The following is an 18016-nucleotide window of genomic DNA, read 5'->3' as shown; positions in this document are numbered from 1 at the left end:
CTGTACAGAAGGACAGTTAAGGTTGGGGGCAGGCAAGACTATATATTAAAAATTAGATTCCAGTAATATTTTTGTTGTGGAAGCTATCAATAGAAATTTAAAATTATTATTTTTGAACTACGCTGCCAGCTGTAATGTGCAAATCTCATCAACTCTGTGATAGTCTACAAAGCCACTGACTGTGAGAAGCAGTAGTGATGGGTAACTTTGTCTTGTCTGCATGCAGATGGTGTCCTTTTTACAGAATTTCCCAAACAAGCAGTTTTAATACGGTGGCAGCTGTTGTGCAGACCGGACTTGTGCATCAGGGTTGTTGCCTGTTCTTCCTTTTGGTCTCTGTTTGTCGTGTCATACTTTCTCTGTTTGCTGTTCGATAAATAGAACTTAAGAGATTATTAATTGGACAGGCACTCCTTTTATTTTATTTTTATGACCAATTTCAGATCCAATCACAGACAAGGTGATACATTTTTACAGTTGCAAGTGGTCCTTATAATGAGGAGTTACCAGGGTGAAGAGGTAGTGCTACAAAGGTCAGAGGGGATAGAAATACAATACGCAGTTAGGGGTTATGCCACAACTCTTCATATTGAAGTCAGGATGGCTTGGAAATATAAACTGTGTGGAATGATAAATTCCCAGATTTGCACACTGATTACCTACTAGCAGGCCTTGCTTATGTCAGGCTGCAATTAGCTGAACTACTGCCTGTGTAAAATGAAGTTTCTTTTTAATTAAAGCTTCCAAATTTTGATCATATGTTCTTAGAGCACACCCTATCTGTGGTAATCAAACCTATTTATTCCTGACATTTAAAGAGTTACATTTCTTTTACTTCATTATCAGCAAGCAAATGTACCTAGTCAATAATTCCTTGTGTGGTTTACTCAATAAGCGGCGTGTGATTTGAGAAGGGCTGTCTTCTTTTAAGAATTGCATCCAATCCAATAAAACAAATTATATAATAATAAAGTATGTCATGAATGTAAACAAATACCAGATGGGTTTTAGAACATTTAGTTTTAGATCAGTGCAAATAGACTGAAATGAACACCCCTGTGGCATATTGTCAGTCCCTAGTAAAGCTCAACAAAAGGATTCCCACCGGGTGTTCATATCCTGGAGGATTCCACCTTGGTGCTTGTTTTCTCTTGTTTTGAGTCTTGCTCTGTTTATCCCCATTTGCTCCACATTATTGCACTTTTGGACATGGTGTGCTGGCCTGGCTGCGTGTCAAAGCGTGACCAAGCAAGCCAGCGAGGTTTTGCTGATGGAAACCAGAAGATGTTCCCGGGCAAGGTCTGTGAGCCCACTGAGGGCAGCTGCTTTCCACAGCGTGGGTAGTGGGCTTGTCTCTTGGGGTTTTTTTTCCCCACCCTTGTGGGGTGGATGGTGTTACCTGTACCAGATCCAGCTTCCTGCAGGATGGATGTAAATAGGGACAGCAGGCGCTTTTTACACTTAAGATGCAAATGCATTCACTACAAGACTCTCTCAGTTGTAGTCAGTTCAAGATCAAGTTCAGGGTGTCTTTGCACTATTAAATTGCAAGGCTAGGGTTTTTTTTCCACGCAGTTAAAATCTTCTGTCCTGTATTTAGGATACCTGCTAACACTTCTGTAACAGTTTTCTAGTTGTGTTGCTCACTGACATTTTATCTTATTTTTAGGGGCGTGGTTTAGTGGTGGACTTGGCAGTGGTACTTGATGGTACTTAGTGGTTGGACTCAATGATCTTAAGTGTTTTTTCCAGCCTAAATGGTTCTATGATCTGCTTATGTGTTGGTGTTCTAAATTAAGTGGAATTTATAGTAAGAAATGAGTACATATGTTTTAGCATTATATCAAAAGGAATAGCTTTAAGTATTGCACTTGGAGGGCATCCAGATTTTAGTGGTGTTGCCTGATTTTCTGTATGCGCTACCTAAATCTATGATTTCTTAGTTCATGCAAACAGTTTTTGACCTTTTAAATCCTGCCTAATACTTGAGTCCAAGTGGCAGAAAATATAGGGGCAGGTTTTGTGAAAAAACTTGACTTTCAGATGGACCTGTATACACCAGATGGAGTCTTGACAAAATCTTAACAGAAGAATCTATTATTCCCAATATCTGTACTAAATGTTCATGTCACATGCTTCAAAAGGTTTGTTTAAAATACTTCTTGTTACCTAACTCTATGTTTCTAAACTGTTCAATGCCTGCAGATTTTCGACTGATGATGCACAAGTACAATTCCTGAATTATGACTACTCATAACTTACTCTTTATTATGTACCAACCTTAAAATGCAGGTCGGATCATATAAACAGAAACACTTTGTCTCTTTCCAAGTGTAGAGCTGGATTCTCTTGGTCGAGGGGAAGTGCAGTCAGGATTGTTTAGCTAGGAAAAGTTAGTTGTTTTCTTATGATTACTAACCTTTTTTTTTGGTTAACTTATGGGTCTATTGGCCTATTTGACATCACCAGGGATGCCAAATTTGAGTTATATTAGGAGTCCTCTAAATCACAGAAAGTGCCCATTTTAGCTGCCCGTTAGGGTATAAGTTACTTCTGTAAATACTGAAATGGTGTAGAGTGAATTTAAGCATTCTGTAAGTTCTTTATGTATTGAGAAGTATAGTTGATTTACATAGATGAAATTCTGAATGAAGACCTTTAGCTTCATTGTTTTTCTTCTAAAGTTATAAGAAAAAGACACTTTAGAAGTCAAGCTATTCTTCATTTTCTCTGTGAGACATCTGAGACCCTGCCATAACTTCTTTGTCAATATTTAATCAATGAAGGGTTTTTTAAATTGGTATTTTTAAGTACATTTACTAAAGTAGATACCAAAAGCTTTGCAGAAAATATGAAGTCAGGTTGTCATCTTGGAACTCAGTGAAATCAGACCTTATCTACATACAGAAACAGTACAAACATATACCAGTGGCATGCAGATATGCCTCCTGTCAATTACACCACAAAAGTTTTCTTTCTAGATGCAAATGGCTTCCAGTTCTGGATATGAATTAGCATTGTGTTGCAGAAAACTGATACCTTATTTACGAAATACATTTTCCTGATTTGCTCTTCTGGGAATGAATTCAAATAAGAAAAACACCTGTCTTGTTGTCTGACAGCTGATGACAGCATCAAAATCACTGAGTGTCTAAGATGACAACCTATCCCTACGCATCAACACATCAGGCTTCTATTGCTGTCTTGGGTATACAAGAAACTTGTAATAAGTGGTGTTTATTCTGTTTGTCAGTTCTGTGGTATGATCTGTACGAAGGAAGGAATAATGTCCCTATGTCAACTGAAGATGAGAAGATTGCAGCAAGCATTACCTGTCTTCAGAGTACAAAACTTGTCTGTAGAGATGCAGACAAATCAAATGGCATGTTTTTTCATCACACTGCCAGATGGGGATTAGGCAAGTTTATGTAAAAAGTCATGCATTGTTAGTCAGAAACTGTTGGCTGAGATTTAGGAAGAAATTTTCTTATGCAGAAATACAGCTTTTATTCCTTAGATCAGGTGAATTACTATGCTTTTATTGCTGTCATGTTTAACAACCGTGACTTTAGAACCATGCAGTATTGAATGGGAAATTACTAGAAGCCCTGTGAAGATATCGCTTCAGTGTGGAACTTACGCTCCGTGTATTCAAAAATTATTGGGAATTCATCACTGTTTCAGTAAAATACCATGATATTCTCTAACAGCCTCAAACGACTCTTTCAGATATAGACCAATGATCCATTCTTCAGCAGCTGGTAAAGTAGCTGGAAATGGCATGCCTCTGTGTGATGTGTTCCTTTTTTAAACATTTCATCAGGAAGATCCCAGCGAAGTATCTTTCCTCATAGTGCTTTGCGTTAAGGGTTTTTTCCAGGACAAGTTGACAGTAAGTTCCCCAGCTCCAGGCACCATGTAGAGCTAAGTCTGAACCCCGAATTCTGCTGTAATGTATTTGCATGTTAATGTTCAGGAATGTGAAAAATCTCTTTAATTATTTAGCCTTAGGAGATATAGGGCCTCCTGAAACAATTTAGAGTTCTTTGAAACAGTGGAATTAGGCTTCAGCCACAAATCCAGAGTTGCACTTTCCACTTAGGGGTTCAGGTGAAGGGCAGACTGATCTTTAGGAAAAAAATCAGTGTCCTGATTTTATCCCCAGAAAAACAGGCAGAGAGGTATTACACTGTGTGTGATTTTTCTCATGCTTCCATGGACAGACTTCAGCAGAAGAAGCAAAACCAAACAGTTCCTTGCTACTCCATATTTAATGTCTGAATCTTGAGCATATGCTCTGAGTGGGTTTGAAATCACTTAGATTTGGGGTTTTTTATTTATGTTTACTGTTATACAGTAATCCATAGCACTGGAAACATGTCATGGAGAAAACAGTGCACTAAGGAATTAGTAGGGAAAAATACTTCAAAATAGTATTTTTAAATGTTGCTTAATTGCTATGGTAACTAACATATTTATTTGGATTTTAATGTGTTCTCTTTGTTTACCCATATTTGCCTCATCATTTCATGTTGCCAAATACTTGGTTAATGTTATTAATTTACATTTAAAGAAATTATTATGCTTTTTAAGCATTATGTAACTTTTCTATTTTTCCATTTTTACTAATATAAAGATTTTTTGTTTTCCTCTAGAAAGGTTCTAAAGGAAATCTCTGTTGGTGACCTAAAGCCTAATGAAACAGTTGAAGCAAATATGGAAGCACAGTTACTGTCCAAATTAGATCATCCAGCCATTGTCAAATTTTATGCAAGCTTTGTGGAGCGAGACAGTTTCTGCATTATCACTGAATACTGTGAGGTGAGACTTGCAGATTACTTTGAAGAAACTTGACAGAATGCATGCGTTGAAATATGGTCTTAAAAAAACCTTAGCCCAGTTTTCTTTAATGTTTTAGTTTGAATTTTTCTCTTATTTCTTACTTGCATCGCCTGCTACTTGTTAAGCATATTTAAAACAAGCAATATTACCTGCTCACATGATACTCCTAGCTCACAGACAAACCAGAGAAAATTAATTTTTAAATACAAGTTCATTTAATTCACTATAGTCACTGTTACAAGAATAGTATTACTCAGAAAGGTTTTACCGCCTATGTAAGAGAGGATGAAACTGGGAGTACAGGGGCATAGCATGAAATCTAATGTAAATGAGGAAGGGAAAAGTCTCTTTTGATTTGGAGCTGATTGCAAGAAGCTTAAGCCTGATCATATGGATGATGAGTTGGGTAGGAGCATTGGCTTTATGAAGTGGAGAACAGTGTGAGTCAAAGATTAGAGTGTAGAGGATAGGACAGATATTAAAGCAGGATATACTACAGTAGTTACCAGGGTTTTTTACTTCAGCATTTGGTTTAAAAACATATTGCTGGAATCTGTCTTGAGGCTTTAAAATAAGAATTTATACATATTTCAGCCAGCTTTTGAAGAGTTTATATAAAACAAGTGCCTACTTTGTATTAAAAATAGATGTGCTGCTTTTAAAAATATAATCAGTTATACATACAGTGATCTTCTCATGAAACTGTGAAACAGACTTTTCAGCTGTGCTCTGCTAGACATTTGAAATGCTTTGGAAGCTAATGACCCTGGACTACTGGGTTACCTGTCCACCAATCAGACTTGTCTTAACTAATAGCATTTCTTCAAGCATTCAGCTTTGCTGTGAATAATTAAAGAAGTAGTATTCCTGCCATTCATTGCTTCCTTGGAACCTTTCTTTGATGACAGTTAAATGCCTATTTATTGCTGGGATTTTAAAAAATTAAATCTGAAATGCTCAATTCTGTTATGCAATCTGAATATTTGTTCACATATTATTCTAGCACCCATGTAGAAGTTCTTTGCATTATTCCTTGAATGTCCAACAGCTGGGGCTTGTTGGAAATGAGGTATTGCTGACTCTCTGTGGAAACCCAGAGCTCAGGACTGAAGAATTACTCTAACTGCCCAGATATTCCTGTGCACAAGATTCATTTTTCTCTCTACCAGTGGTAGAAAGTGGCCCAACACTAGATCAGCTAAACCTGTAGGAACAAAGTTGTTTTGGACCCTGTTGCCCCTTAAACTAACCTCGGGGTGCCTCCGTGACATTTGGCTATGCAGCTGAATCTTTTCAGTTTTGAGTCTTCTAGGTCAGGTCAGAATGACAGTGGGTCCACTAGGATGTGATTCTGACTTTTTGCAAATGGACACACTACATAGAATCATTGCATTTAAGCAATTATGAATGTTCAGACAAGAAAAGTACAAAGCAAGGTTTTGCATAGTGCTATAAGGTTTCTTCTCTATTTTAGTAGAAGTATGTATAGAAGGCATACTTTTGTATTTTCTTATCTATAACTTGCCCTTTTATGTGGTGGGATCTTTTTACCTAGAAGATGCCTGTTTAAATTGCACATAAATTGAGACGGAGAAAAATGTATTGCTACCTGATCCTTGTTTGGAACATTCAGTTTCTCATGCATAGAATAATTACCAGATTGGCAGTAATTGGCACTCATGGGCAGAATCAAAACAAAGAATAAACATTAAGTTGGCATGGAAACAGAACTACCCTCTGAGCCTTATTCTGTTTTCTCCAAAGTACTGTGACTTATTCATTAGCCACAGTACTTTGTTCATTCTTGCATGAGTAGCACAGAGCGAGCCTCCAATGCAGCTGCTCCGTGCTATACCTGTCCTGTGAACAGAAGAGAACATTGGTGTCCGTTGCTTAGCTCAACATCTTTAATTATAACTTCATTAACTCAAAATTATAGAAAAGAAGTATATGTGTTCTGTTTTGATCTTCTTGTTGAGCTTCTTTGGCAGCTTTGCTGAATCAAAATCTTGTGGGAAATATAAACATTGTCAGATAAATCAGATTTCAAACAAAATTGCCTTTGTGAACCTTGGATTTTATTTTGTAACATAAATTAGACTTCAATAAAATACAGTTTTCACAAAGTAGTTACTTTAAAAAATGCATTGTTTTAATAGATCATAAACCAGAAGTAGTTGTACTTTCCCTCAGACAATTCTTTCTGTCTCTTCACTGTGGTCTCAGCTGTGATGTGAGTATACATACGCTAAGGATATCTGAGCAAAAGGAACAACTAACGCAATCAGTGCCCGTTCACAAGATCAGCTCTAGATGCTAAGCTGTTTTAAGTAAGTTACTGGTATATTTGATACTCTTGACATTTAAATAAAAACTGCAGCTTCGGAACTCTGTATGTACTTAATTTGTTAAATTCCTTAGGAACTTCATTACACTGACCTTCCAAAATGCAAAATTGGGTTAACAAATTTCTTCAGAATTTCGTGGCAGCAGTATTTCAGCAAATCTTTTATGATGTGTTTTTGTTTTCCTTTTTTAGACACAAAATCAAGGTTAAATTAATTGTAGGACATTAAGAACAGTCTTCTCTGCTTGAAGGTAAAAAGCTGTACAGTTACTTGAGGGCACATGTAGTACTTTATCCAACTGCTTTTGTTCTCTTTAGACCTTCTGAAGGAAATGTCCCCCAACTTAAGAGAGTATTCACTACCCTAACTCTGTAGGTCCTACACTTCTTTGCACATTTTATGGCAATGTGTGATTGTGAGAGGGGACATATTGGGACAGGGAAAAATGGTGATTAGAGCCTGCTGCACTTCATGTGCCCTCACCTGGATAGTATGTAGTCCCTTGAGGCCTGTAGCCAGCTGATACCTGTTTGAGCAGCCCGTGAGACTTGGGCTGTTGCTACAGTTGGCTCTGGATGGTCTGGGGCAGCTGTCTGGAATAGGTGAGTCATTATTTTCAAGGTGCATGAGTAGGCTCAGACACAGCCCATCTGGTTGCTGTGCAGCAGAGTATCCAGCAACGCTTTTTCTTTCCTTCCTCTGCTCTGCTGCAGACAACCACAGGGAAGCTGTTGAACATTTGGAGTTGCAAAGGGGAAGCAGCTGCTGAGAGCTCTGAGTTCCCAGAAGAGCTTCTCTCTGGGCTACAGTGGGGAGGCAGATGGAAAGCTGAAGCCATATTCCCTTCCCTAGTGAATGGGATGATTCAGACATTTCAATTAAGATATTGCAGGGCATTGTCAGGGAACACTGTTTTGATATATGACAAAACATATTTTCTTCTTTTTTTTTTAACACTCTCACTCTTGAATGTTTTAACTTGGAACCTCAAGGACCGTAGAAATTACTGTAAATTCATGTTGGAGTACAGGACAGAAATATATGGATCTGCCAGGACAGAACTTCCGTATTTTGTAGCATTGTCGTGTTTGGAACTGAAAAACAAGAATTGCTGAGGAGGTCATAAAATGTTGAGGGCCAGCTGTGCAAAGAAGGGAAGGATTGATGATCAGAAATGGTGGTACAGGTACACTTGTACAGGTTGAACTATTTTCTTGTATATGGCATATAAAACTTCTGATTTTATGCAGAATGGATAATGTAAAAGTAGTGATTTATGGAGGATAAGCTGTTCTAATGTAAGGTAATTAGTCACTAGAGTACAATGAGACTCACAGTCCCTTTTCTCTCAACACAGTACTGGCCACTAATATGCATTCTTGTAGACAAAATCCATTATTTTATTATTCTTTTATAAACCGGATAAACAACCAGCTGACAACCATCTGTCTATTTTCTAGCAAAATGAACGGTTTTCACGTGTCTCCTCAAAAACCTCTTTCATCGTGCTATGGTTCAACTGATTTTTCCAAATGTCTGAGTTACAGTTCTCAATTTGTCTTTTTCAGTATATACTTTCTGTTGTTTGTTTTTTCTTTTTTTCTTTTTCACTGCCTACTGTGTGTCATATTGCTCCATTTCTAGTGTTCAAGATCAACTGTAGTTTTAATGAAGTATTTACAATAACACATGCTACAGATTTCTTGAAGCTTTAATTCTGCTTTGTTTCTGGCAAAGGTGAGTTTGGAAGAGCGGCAAAGTATAATTAAAGAGGCTGTATTTCAATTCTTAAGAGAACAGTATGGTTTCTTGGATGCTGACATGATTATTTCAGCATAATAAATGAGTGTGTCCCTTGACAGTGCAATGCTTCACTTAAGTGGAAGTGCTGTTCCCAAATTTTTGAACTTACTTGAACCAGTCGAGGCAGATTCATTTTACTTGATTTAGATGGCAGTCACTGCAGGCCATCATCATAAACCTTTGCAAAGAAACAGCATTTCTACAACATAATCCATCCCTTCCTAAGGTAGACAGCTAGACGTGAGGATAATCACACTGTACAGGTGCCTGTTCTTCTGTGTTCACTATAAAGTAAGGTTGAGGTGATCAGCTTGGATGCACAGATCTGACACTGGGTGACGTGAAATGAGAACAGTTGAAAACTTTGATGATAGTATGTAACACTAAGAGAAAACTGACCTACTTGCCCTGTGCAGCCATACTGCTTGATCTAATTTTGATCCTCGATCCCATTGTGATCCTCTGTTGCCTATGCTTTTGATGGTGGCAGAGTTCAGAATTCACGTGTAAGTGTTAAATTTATAGGGTATGTGGTAGGGAGCCCGAAAGTCTAAGAAAGTGGAGTCCTGTATTTTGATGAAGGAGAACATATTTAAAAACTTACTTTAAATGTACAAATATGTTGTGATATTTTTCAGGGTGGCGATCTAGACTTAAAAATTCAAGAATACAAAGAATCTGGGAGGATATTCACCCAAAGACAAATACTAGACTGGTTTATACAGTTGTTACTCGGAGTCGATTATATGCATGAAAGGTACAGTAATTTAATATGAGAGCATTTAGCTTGGGAGGCGAGTGAATAGTTGCAGATATTCAAGCAGAAATGAAACTGTATGGATTGTCTTGTACTGGTATAAAGTCCTGTTCACCAATCTGCTGTAGTATACATCATATACCTAAAGTGTAATTAATTATCTATCCTGCAAAAACATCATGTATTATATCTTTTAGCAATACAGTGGCATATGTTTTTCTGCATTAGATACACTTTTTTGAAGAGCCAAGTGAAAAATTTCGCACAGCAAAAACAGTTCAATTGTTAGAATAAAATGGATTAAAGGGTTAAAACAAAGTGAGCTTTTTCAAGGGGAGTCAACAGGCTCTCTTGAAGGTATTTAATGTGAAGAATCCGATATATATGCTTGATGTACTCCCACTAAAATCAGTGAAGTTACATCCATACATTATTTGAAAACAGACATTACTTTCAAGAGGACATCAAAGATTAACCTGTAAAATTGCTGCAGGTCATCCTGACAGTGATGTGTGGAGATCACACTTGATTTGAGCAGGGGCAGATACAGGTGAATACCTACCTGGTCATCTCTATGGGTGTATTTCTTGCCTGTAATGTCACTTAGGCAGGCTGACTCAAGTTTTAAACAGTTCCCTCGTTGCCAGTCTACCAGACTTGTGCACAAGCCTTGTCTGGTCCCTTTTCCACATCATCCAGCGTTGTCACCTTTAAAGTAGGTGGGACTATTTAACATGGTTTGAGGACTTAGTGCTGTGCTGATTTGGGAGCCAATGGCCAAACACGCTGCATTCTGCACTGATTGCTGAAGAACAGCTGAGCAAATGGGAAGACCAGGTTCTTTTCCCAGCAGCTTTTCAGGAACAGTGAGCCAGTCAAAATGAACCTGCCTTTCAGCAGCTTCTCCTCTCCTATCTCCTCCCTGTTGCTTTTGCCTATTGACAGCTCTGAAATGTCACATTAATGAATAAGACAGAGAATCCTTTCTAAAGAGTGTTGTAGTGCAAAAGTTCAAGATTTTTCATCCTGCCAAACTGACCTATTTGAACTATTACTCCTATTGAACTTTTAGCAATAAGAATGTCATTGCTGCAAGGACTGGCTGAGCAGAGGCTAGGAATGCTTGTCTGTAACCACCTGCATGTTTTGGGCAAATGAGCTAATATGCCTAAAATAATGGCCTAAATTATTAATACAGCTGGAAGGGAGAAGATGTTTACATTTGAAAAGTAGGTTGCACCCGGAAACTGAAGATGAGAATTCAGTTCTTTTCAAATTGAATGTAAACTAGAATCCATAGTCTGCTATCCTGCGTGAGTACTTGGAAAACAAGATTATTATGCACTGGTTGAAGGTGAAAACACCAAATTGCTGTAGCTGTTTCAGATATTTTTCACAGCAGGGCTTGAGCCAAATTTGGTCATCTGAACTTGAGTTGCAACAGAGCAGTAGGTATAGTCACTAAGACCAACCATTTCTGAGTCGAGCTGAAGTACATGGGATACCTTTGACCTAAGCTGGTAGATGCCTAATGAGTTTTTGCACCTATGGTGTCAGACTGTAGCAGAAGAAGAGCAGAGTGAATTGCTGGCCAGGATTCAAAAGCAAAATGCAAATTTATCCAGGGCTGGTACCTGATGAGCCACCCCCACAAACTGCAGTGATGGGTGTCCAATGAAGGCAGCTCTCTTGGGATGCTGTGCCCTTCAGCATTTACCTCAGGTGGAAGGGACAGGGGCAAATTAAATTTAAAATCCTGACCAACATGTGGGTTGGGTTTTTTTTCCCTTCTCAAACTCCAATTTAACAATTTATCACTAAAAGTTTTGGTAATCTGGAAAGTCCACTTTTGGTGGAATCTTTTCTTTAATGTACATGTTTAGAGGATGCAGACTAATGCAGAATAATAACACTGCAGATGGACTAGATGATCATTGTAGGTCCCTTCCAACTGAACTGTTCTGTTTTATTGTATAAATTATTCTTTTTGTCTTTCATTTTCTGTAGTTCCTCATGCCTCTTTTATCTCTTGTTTTCCCATATGTCCTTTTTGTCTATTCTTCTCTATATTTTTTTCTCATCTCCTACTTGTTCTCAAATAAATCTTTAAAAAAACCTTATCAATAAACTTTATTTGGTAAATATGTTTATTAAATTACTGGGTTTCCTGAAAAGTAGTTTAATTCTCCAGAAAGCAGCAATTTGATTTTACAAACAGCATTTCATTTTCTCTCTTCGAATCGTAGCTATTTAATAGCACTTCTCCTGACACATACAAATGACTTGACAATTTTATTTTTGTTTGCATTTCCTCTATTGTATTATGTGTTATTTAACTATATGCACATTAGAAAATATAATCTTTATCTTACTAGTTTGTAGCCAAACAATAGATTAAATGGAAAAGGTTAGGCTTAAAAGAATTTAATACTACTTAGAGAAATTAATTTGAATTATTGAAACATAATAACAGCCCTCTGTTTATGTATAGAGAAGTCACACACAATCTCTTCTCTACTGATATGGAAAAAAGCTGTAATATATGTTTGAACTATGTTCTAATGCAAATAAAACTTTGCCCTAGAATTAGAAGCTTGAAGTGTTTATTACCTGTGAGCTGGACTTCCTCATGCCATTCCTTACAACATCCACTTGCTGTGGATGGGAGTTTTTATTCCAAAGCAGCAAAAATTCTTATTTATGGTTTTAGACATAGACTATTCACTTTCTTGTCCTTCTTGCACAGCTTTCCTTGAACTTCTGCAATTTTTGAAAAGTCTTATGCTGGAAACTTATTTTAAACTCGGACTTCTTCACCGCTCGAGATTGTTTTTATTTTCCTGTGATAATAAAGGTTATACAGATAAGACATTCCTGTCTTTTACTTATGCTTCATAAATCCCAAAGGGGGCATGAATATATTATGGTCATTATGCAATCTACTGGCTATTTTGCATAATTGAAAGTATTTTTTTAATTTTAAACTTGAAAGCTAAATTATCTAGGATTAAATGGGTTCATTCCTCATCTGTCATTGATATAACCAGAGAGGGAAGTAAAGGAGCAGCAACGTATAATAGTTCAGTGGTTTTGTCTAGATGGGGCAGCATGAAACCATCATCTAGTATCTCTGGCACATTTGTAGCCCATTACATATCAGTGCACAAAATTGATTCCCAAGCAATCAGGCAATGAGGCCATTGATTCATTTAACCTCAATTTGAAGAAAGCTGACCATTATGTTATCCATCACTTTGCTAATCTTTATGAACAATATGCCAACACAGAGATTTTTATAAGGTTACAGCCTATGCAAAAAAATCTGTTGCTTTCACTCTACAAGACAGCAGGCTTTGCTCAAGTACTTTATCTGTCTTTGCTAGTACAGGGTTCAAATTTAACCAGAACTTTGTATTTCTCTTCAGATAGAGGAAAGAGAAATTAATTACTGAACATTTCATAGCAATAAACGGCTTTGTCTTAAATCAGCTTCACTTGCTGGTGTCTCGCAGAGGAAGCTTTATTTAAGGAGGCTGCCCTCTGCTCAGTGCTTTGTGCTGCTTTTTCCTGGCTATGAGACAGCAAGCAGGTAGTCTATAGAACATAGGCATGGGTGTATTTATTGACCAAATTTGAAACAGTCCCTAAGTATTAATTTCTACGCAAAATATCAATAACCACTTCACTAACTCTCAAGTTATACTAAGTTTTACTGGAGTCCAGTTAATTCATGTTACTTTTATAGGTCAGTCTCTTGTTACAACAAAAAGTCACAGTCTTTCTTAAACTGTATTTACAGTGCATTCTCAATATTTATGTCTTACTACAATTAAAGTAGTCAAGGTTTCAGCTTTTAACTTGTTTATCTTCTGACACATCCTGGCAAAAATAAGGTGGCTTGCATTGAGAGACATCATCATGGGAAGTTCTGAAGAATCATCCCAATTATTTCTTAGGCATATTAGTATATAAAAGCATCTTATAATTATTGGTAATGCAAATAATTTGCATAACATTTTCATCAATATATGTTGCAAGCATTATATTCTAATTCAAACTAATGTAATCCGAATGTCTTCTTTTAATGTCCTTTTCAAATAATATGTTACTGAAAGATTTATGGATAGTTTTTATGTATCAAGATACTTGTTATTCAAATCACAGACATACAGGAAACTTTTAGGTTCAAAGATTCTGTGGTTGTATTTCTACAAAGTAGTAATAATAATAATAATAACAATAATAGTAATAATAACAAAAAGGTTAAAACCCCCCAACACTCAACAACAATATGCAAGAAAAATCTAACTCGGTGAAGTGAAGTTCTTTCAAAGGCTCCGTGTGATGAATGGTAAGGAAAGACTTTATGAATCTAAATTAACAGGAGTTTATATAAAACTATGTCAATATATATGCTTATGAAATAATAATAAATATCACCTTAGCTTAAATTCCTTACCAATGTAATGTATGATGAGTGTACATGTATTGCTCAAAAAAATTGACAGAGAACAAATTATTTATAAACATCAGTGGAGGCAGGCTTTCATTTTTCCCGATGTGCAAACCTTTCTCTACAAGTATTACTTTCAGGGCAAAACTGCAAAGATTCCCATAAGAAGCATAAAGAACTTTTTAATGTCCAATAAAAATAGTAAAGTTTCCTTTTCATGCTCAGTGTATGTGCATACTACAATGTCTTCTAGTAGTTATTTTTCGCATTTTTCTCATTTGTGAACTCAGTATATTGAATTTAATGATATTTTGTCTTCTTGCAAAAATTATTTTCAAATGAGTTACAAACTAAATTGCTTATTTGTGCTGTGGAATGCATATTTTCTAGTCTTAATATGGAAACTATTTTGGAAATCATTTCAGTATCTCAATGCATAAGACTTTAATAATTCAATAAAATTGGACATAATACTTGAGGATTGCTCAAGAAAAATTAAAATCTGTTACTATATTTGTTTTTCCTGCCCACATCTCAAGAATCTTAAAGCACCAGATGCTTTCTTTACCTGTTCTAAATGGCTGAATGTCTACGGTCTTTTTATTAGCAAATACAGTTTCTACAGCCAGTATGTACCAAATGCTATTCTAACCTCCTCCTGAGCGGAGCTGATAACTGTGTGTTATCAAGCTATTTAAAAGTGGATGAGTTCTTGTTTATATGAGGTTGTAGGGAACACTTTTGGAAGGATTATTAACAAGAAATAATTGAGAACGTGTTTTGTATACCATAGAGATATTTTATTTTCCTAAGGGTCTGGAGAATTACTACCACATTAAGATTTCAAGGAACTGAGTAGATGCTGTTTGTCCCCACATGGTGTGTTGCTGATGATGTTTTTTCAGTCTTTGATGGAAAAATAAATCTGTAAAAGCTAGTTGTTCTTTTCCTTTTGATCTCTGTAAAGTTCTTTTATCTCCCACACCATTACTTTAAGAATTTGAACTCCTAGCCTAGTCTATGTACATATTTGTCTTTCAAGTAATACATTTTCTCTGAAGGCAAGTTCCATGAGCTTTGAGAATCTCTTATTGCTGTTTTTCTCATCCCTTGTTCTATCCTGAGACAACTCATTCTCCTGGCAGAAAATAAGATTTAATGCTTTTAAGAAGAGTTGGCTAGGAAGACTTGCCTTTCTCTCTTCCTCTGCAGCTCATGTTAAGCCCGTATCTGTGTTCTCAAGCTGGGATCCCTGTGTGCATTTTTATTACCCTGGCTGCATGTGGGTGTCTGTGAATGTGTCTCTGTCTTTACATGAAGCTCCTTAATGCCACCATCTGTGCATTGTCACTTGCAGGGTTAGACTGTAGTGGTGCTGGGCTGGTGTTCCTAACAAGGAATGAAGAAAAATACTTGAGGTACTTGATGCGTGACTGTGAATGCTTCAAGGTGGATGAGGTTGAATTTCCTTTTATATTCTAGGCGAATACTTCACAGAGATTTGAAAGCCAAGAATATATTTTTGAAAAATAATCTTCTGAAAATTGGTGAGATTTCCATAGTTTTAAAAGATATATTTTAGTATGATAGGACTGTCTAACTGATATTTTTTTCAATAAGGAGATTTAAATAAAGTCATGTCTGATATAGCATTTTGTTTTGTGGTCAAACATTTATTTGACAGTCAAACACAGGAATAGGGGCCTTGAGAAGCAATGACATCTTCAGCTTTGAGGGTGTTTCAGGCTTGACTGGGCCTGGATCTGAGCAGCCTTCTGTAACTTTAAAGTTGGCCTTGCTTTGAGCCAGGGGTTTGAATTAGGTGACCTTGTGAGTCCTCTTTAAACCTGTATCATTCTATTGTTCTATAATATTCTTGAGGTTCTATTATGAAGAATTGTAGATTTTTTTCCCCCATATTTTAAAATTTTGGCAATTTTTTGACGTACAGTCATTTTATTGTGCCTAACAATAAACACAAAGAGTTTATATTAATAAACATAGATTTATATATTTTATAAAGAGATTCTACTTCCTACTTTTAGGGGACTTTGGAGTTTCTTGTCTTTTGATGGGTTCGTGTGATCTAGCAACTACATTTACTGGGACACCATACTACATGAGTCCAGAGGCACTGAAGCACCAGGGATATAACACAAAATCTGACATTTGGTGAGTAGTAAGCATGCTATTTCGGTTGTATTAGGCATTTATTTTCTAGGCCTCTGTTTAGAATGTTTAGATATTTGACTCTATTTAGAAATTACTTTATTTTATTTTTTTTAAACGGCTCTGTCAGTAGGATGCTCACACTACTCCAGTAAAGCTATTCAGGGACATTTGTGTCATATGTTGCAAATTGAATGTTTTCTCTTTGTGTTAAGAAGCATGTAGTTTACTGTTATTCTGGGTTATCTCGGACTTCAAAGGAGAGTAAGGTTCAGGTCCAGCCTCTGCCATGACACAGGGTGATTGTAGATCAAGTTTTGCTAGGAAGGGAGAAATCTTCTTCTTTTTCATATTGAAAACAATGAATGCAAAGATGAAACTTTCTGTGAAACTTCCAAGTGGTCAAGGAAATAGTGATTCCTGGCTGAGAGGGAAGCAGAAGAAGGACCTTCTTAGGAGCTGAATAGAAAAATATTGGAGAGTGTGAAAAGGAAGAAGGTACTTGGGAGGGGAGCTGAAAATGAAAATAACTGGAGTGTTAGGACAGAAGCAAAAAGACACCCTGTTTTAGAAAAGGCTCAAAAGTAGAAAGAAAAGTGTCAGTTTGGCACGTGGATGGCACCAGTTCTTGAGATGAAGACTTCTAGATGCTGATTAGAGAATCAAGTTGAGAAGCTGAAATCTGGTGAAAGACATTGGGAAAGGATTAGGTGTGCAGGTACTCTTGCAAGCTAAGATGAAGAAAGATTTTTTGAATGGGGAAAATATCTGCCTTGTTTATATGTGTGTCCTAAAACATCTCGTTGTGTTTTAAGATGATAGTAAAAACTATTGTGTTTTTTAATTCTGTCATAGTACTTTTGTGTAAAATGGGCTTTGCTGCTTCTCTTGAGAGATTTTTTTTTCTGTAGGTGTGTGTATCTGAAGCTTCCTTTTTTATTAATATTTCAAATTGTAAAATTTCCTTCTTAAAACATTTGACTACTGGAATGTAGCTTCTTTATCTGATAATTTACTCTAGCTCCTGATCAGTTCTGCCTTTACAAAATGTATTTGTGACTGCAGGATATAATTATAAAAGTTAAGAACAGTCATCTATACTCTCAACTGGTAGCAACCATTTTTCAGAGTTAGCATGTTCAATCCAGTCAACAGATGTGTCAGGAATCTCATCTCATGGTCTGTGTAGCTGAACTGAGATGGATTTGATGTCAGATTCTCTCTTGTTCATCTGTATCAAAACAAATATCAGTTAATACATATAGTCAATAAAAGTATACGGAGAGAAGATTTCAAAATATGTCAAAACAAGTGAACAGACAGGAATAACAGCCTTTAGTGCTCTTTTACTCTAAAGAATAATTTCTTTTATTGCAATTGAAATGCAATGTAAAATACGCGTTTAAGTTCTATTCGTGGTTACAAGTGTTAATCCATGTAAGTCATTAACGTTGTACAGAGTAAATGAAAGCAGAGTTTGGTCCACTTTGGTCCACCATCTTTATAGATGATATTTTGACCACCCTTTCAAAATTTACAAAATAGCAGAAAAAAAAGCTTCCCCCCATGCCCCTCCAACAAATCACTAGCTATTAGATTTCTGCTATACTTTATGCATTTTGTAACGTTTCCAAAGCAGTACCC

The 18016-nt window shown here is 36.5% G+C and overlaps 1 protein-coding gene across 4 annotated transcripts in view; it reads left to right on the top strand.

The window, feature by feature from the left end:
- Positions 1-18016, top strand: part of NEK11 (NIMA related kinase 11) — a 91225-nt gene that overhangs the window by 16577 nt on the left and 56632 nt on the right. For 3 of the 4 annotated variants that reach the window (XM_082044413.1, XM_082044411.1, XM_082044412.1), the window contains 4 exons: positions 4656-4821; positions 9632-9750; positions 15686-15750; positions 16249-16375. In XM_082044413.1, coding sequence (XP_081900539.1) covers positions 4656-4821; positions 9632-9750; positions 15686-15750; positions 16249-16375 — 477 coding nt within the window. The remainder of the gene's footprint in view (positions 1-4655; positions 4822-9631; positions 9751-15685; positions 15751-16248; positions 16376-18016) is intronic. The other variant, XM_082044414.1, reaches the window with a different exon arrangement.

Source organism: Streptopelia decaocto, assembly GCF_964273445.1.
Source record: "Streptopelia decaocto genome assembly, chromosome: 2".
NCBI lineage: Eukaryota > Metazoa > Chordata > Aves > Columbiformes > Columbidae > Streptopelia > Streptopelia decaocto.
The sequence above is the reverse complement of the archived record's forward strand: the minus strand, read 5'-3'. Positions and strand labels throughout refer to the sequence as shown.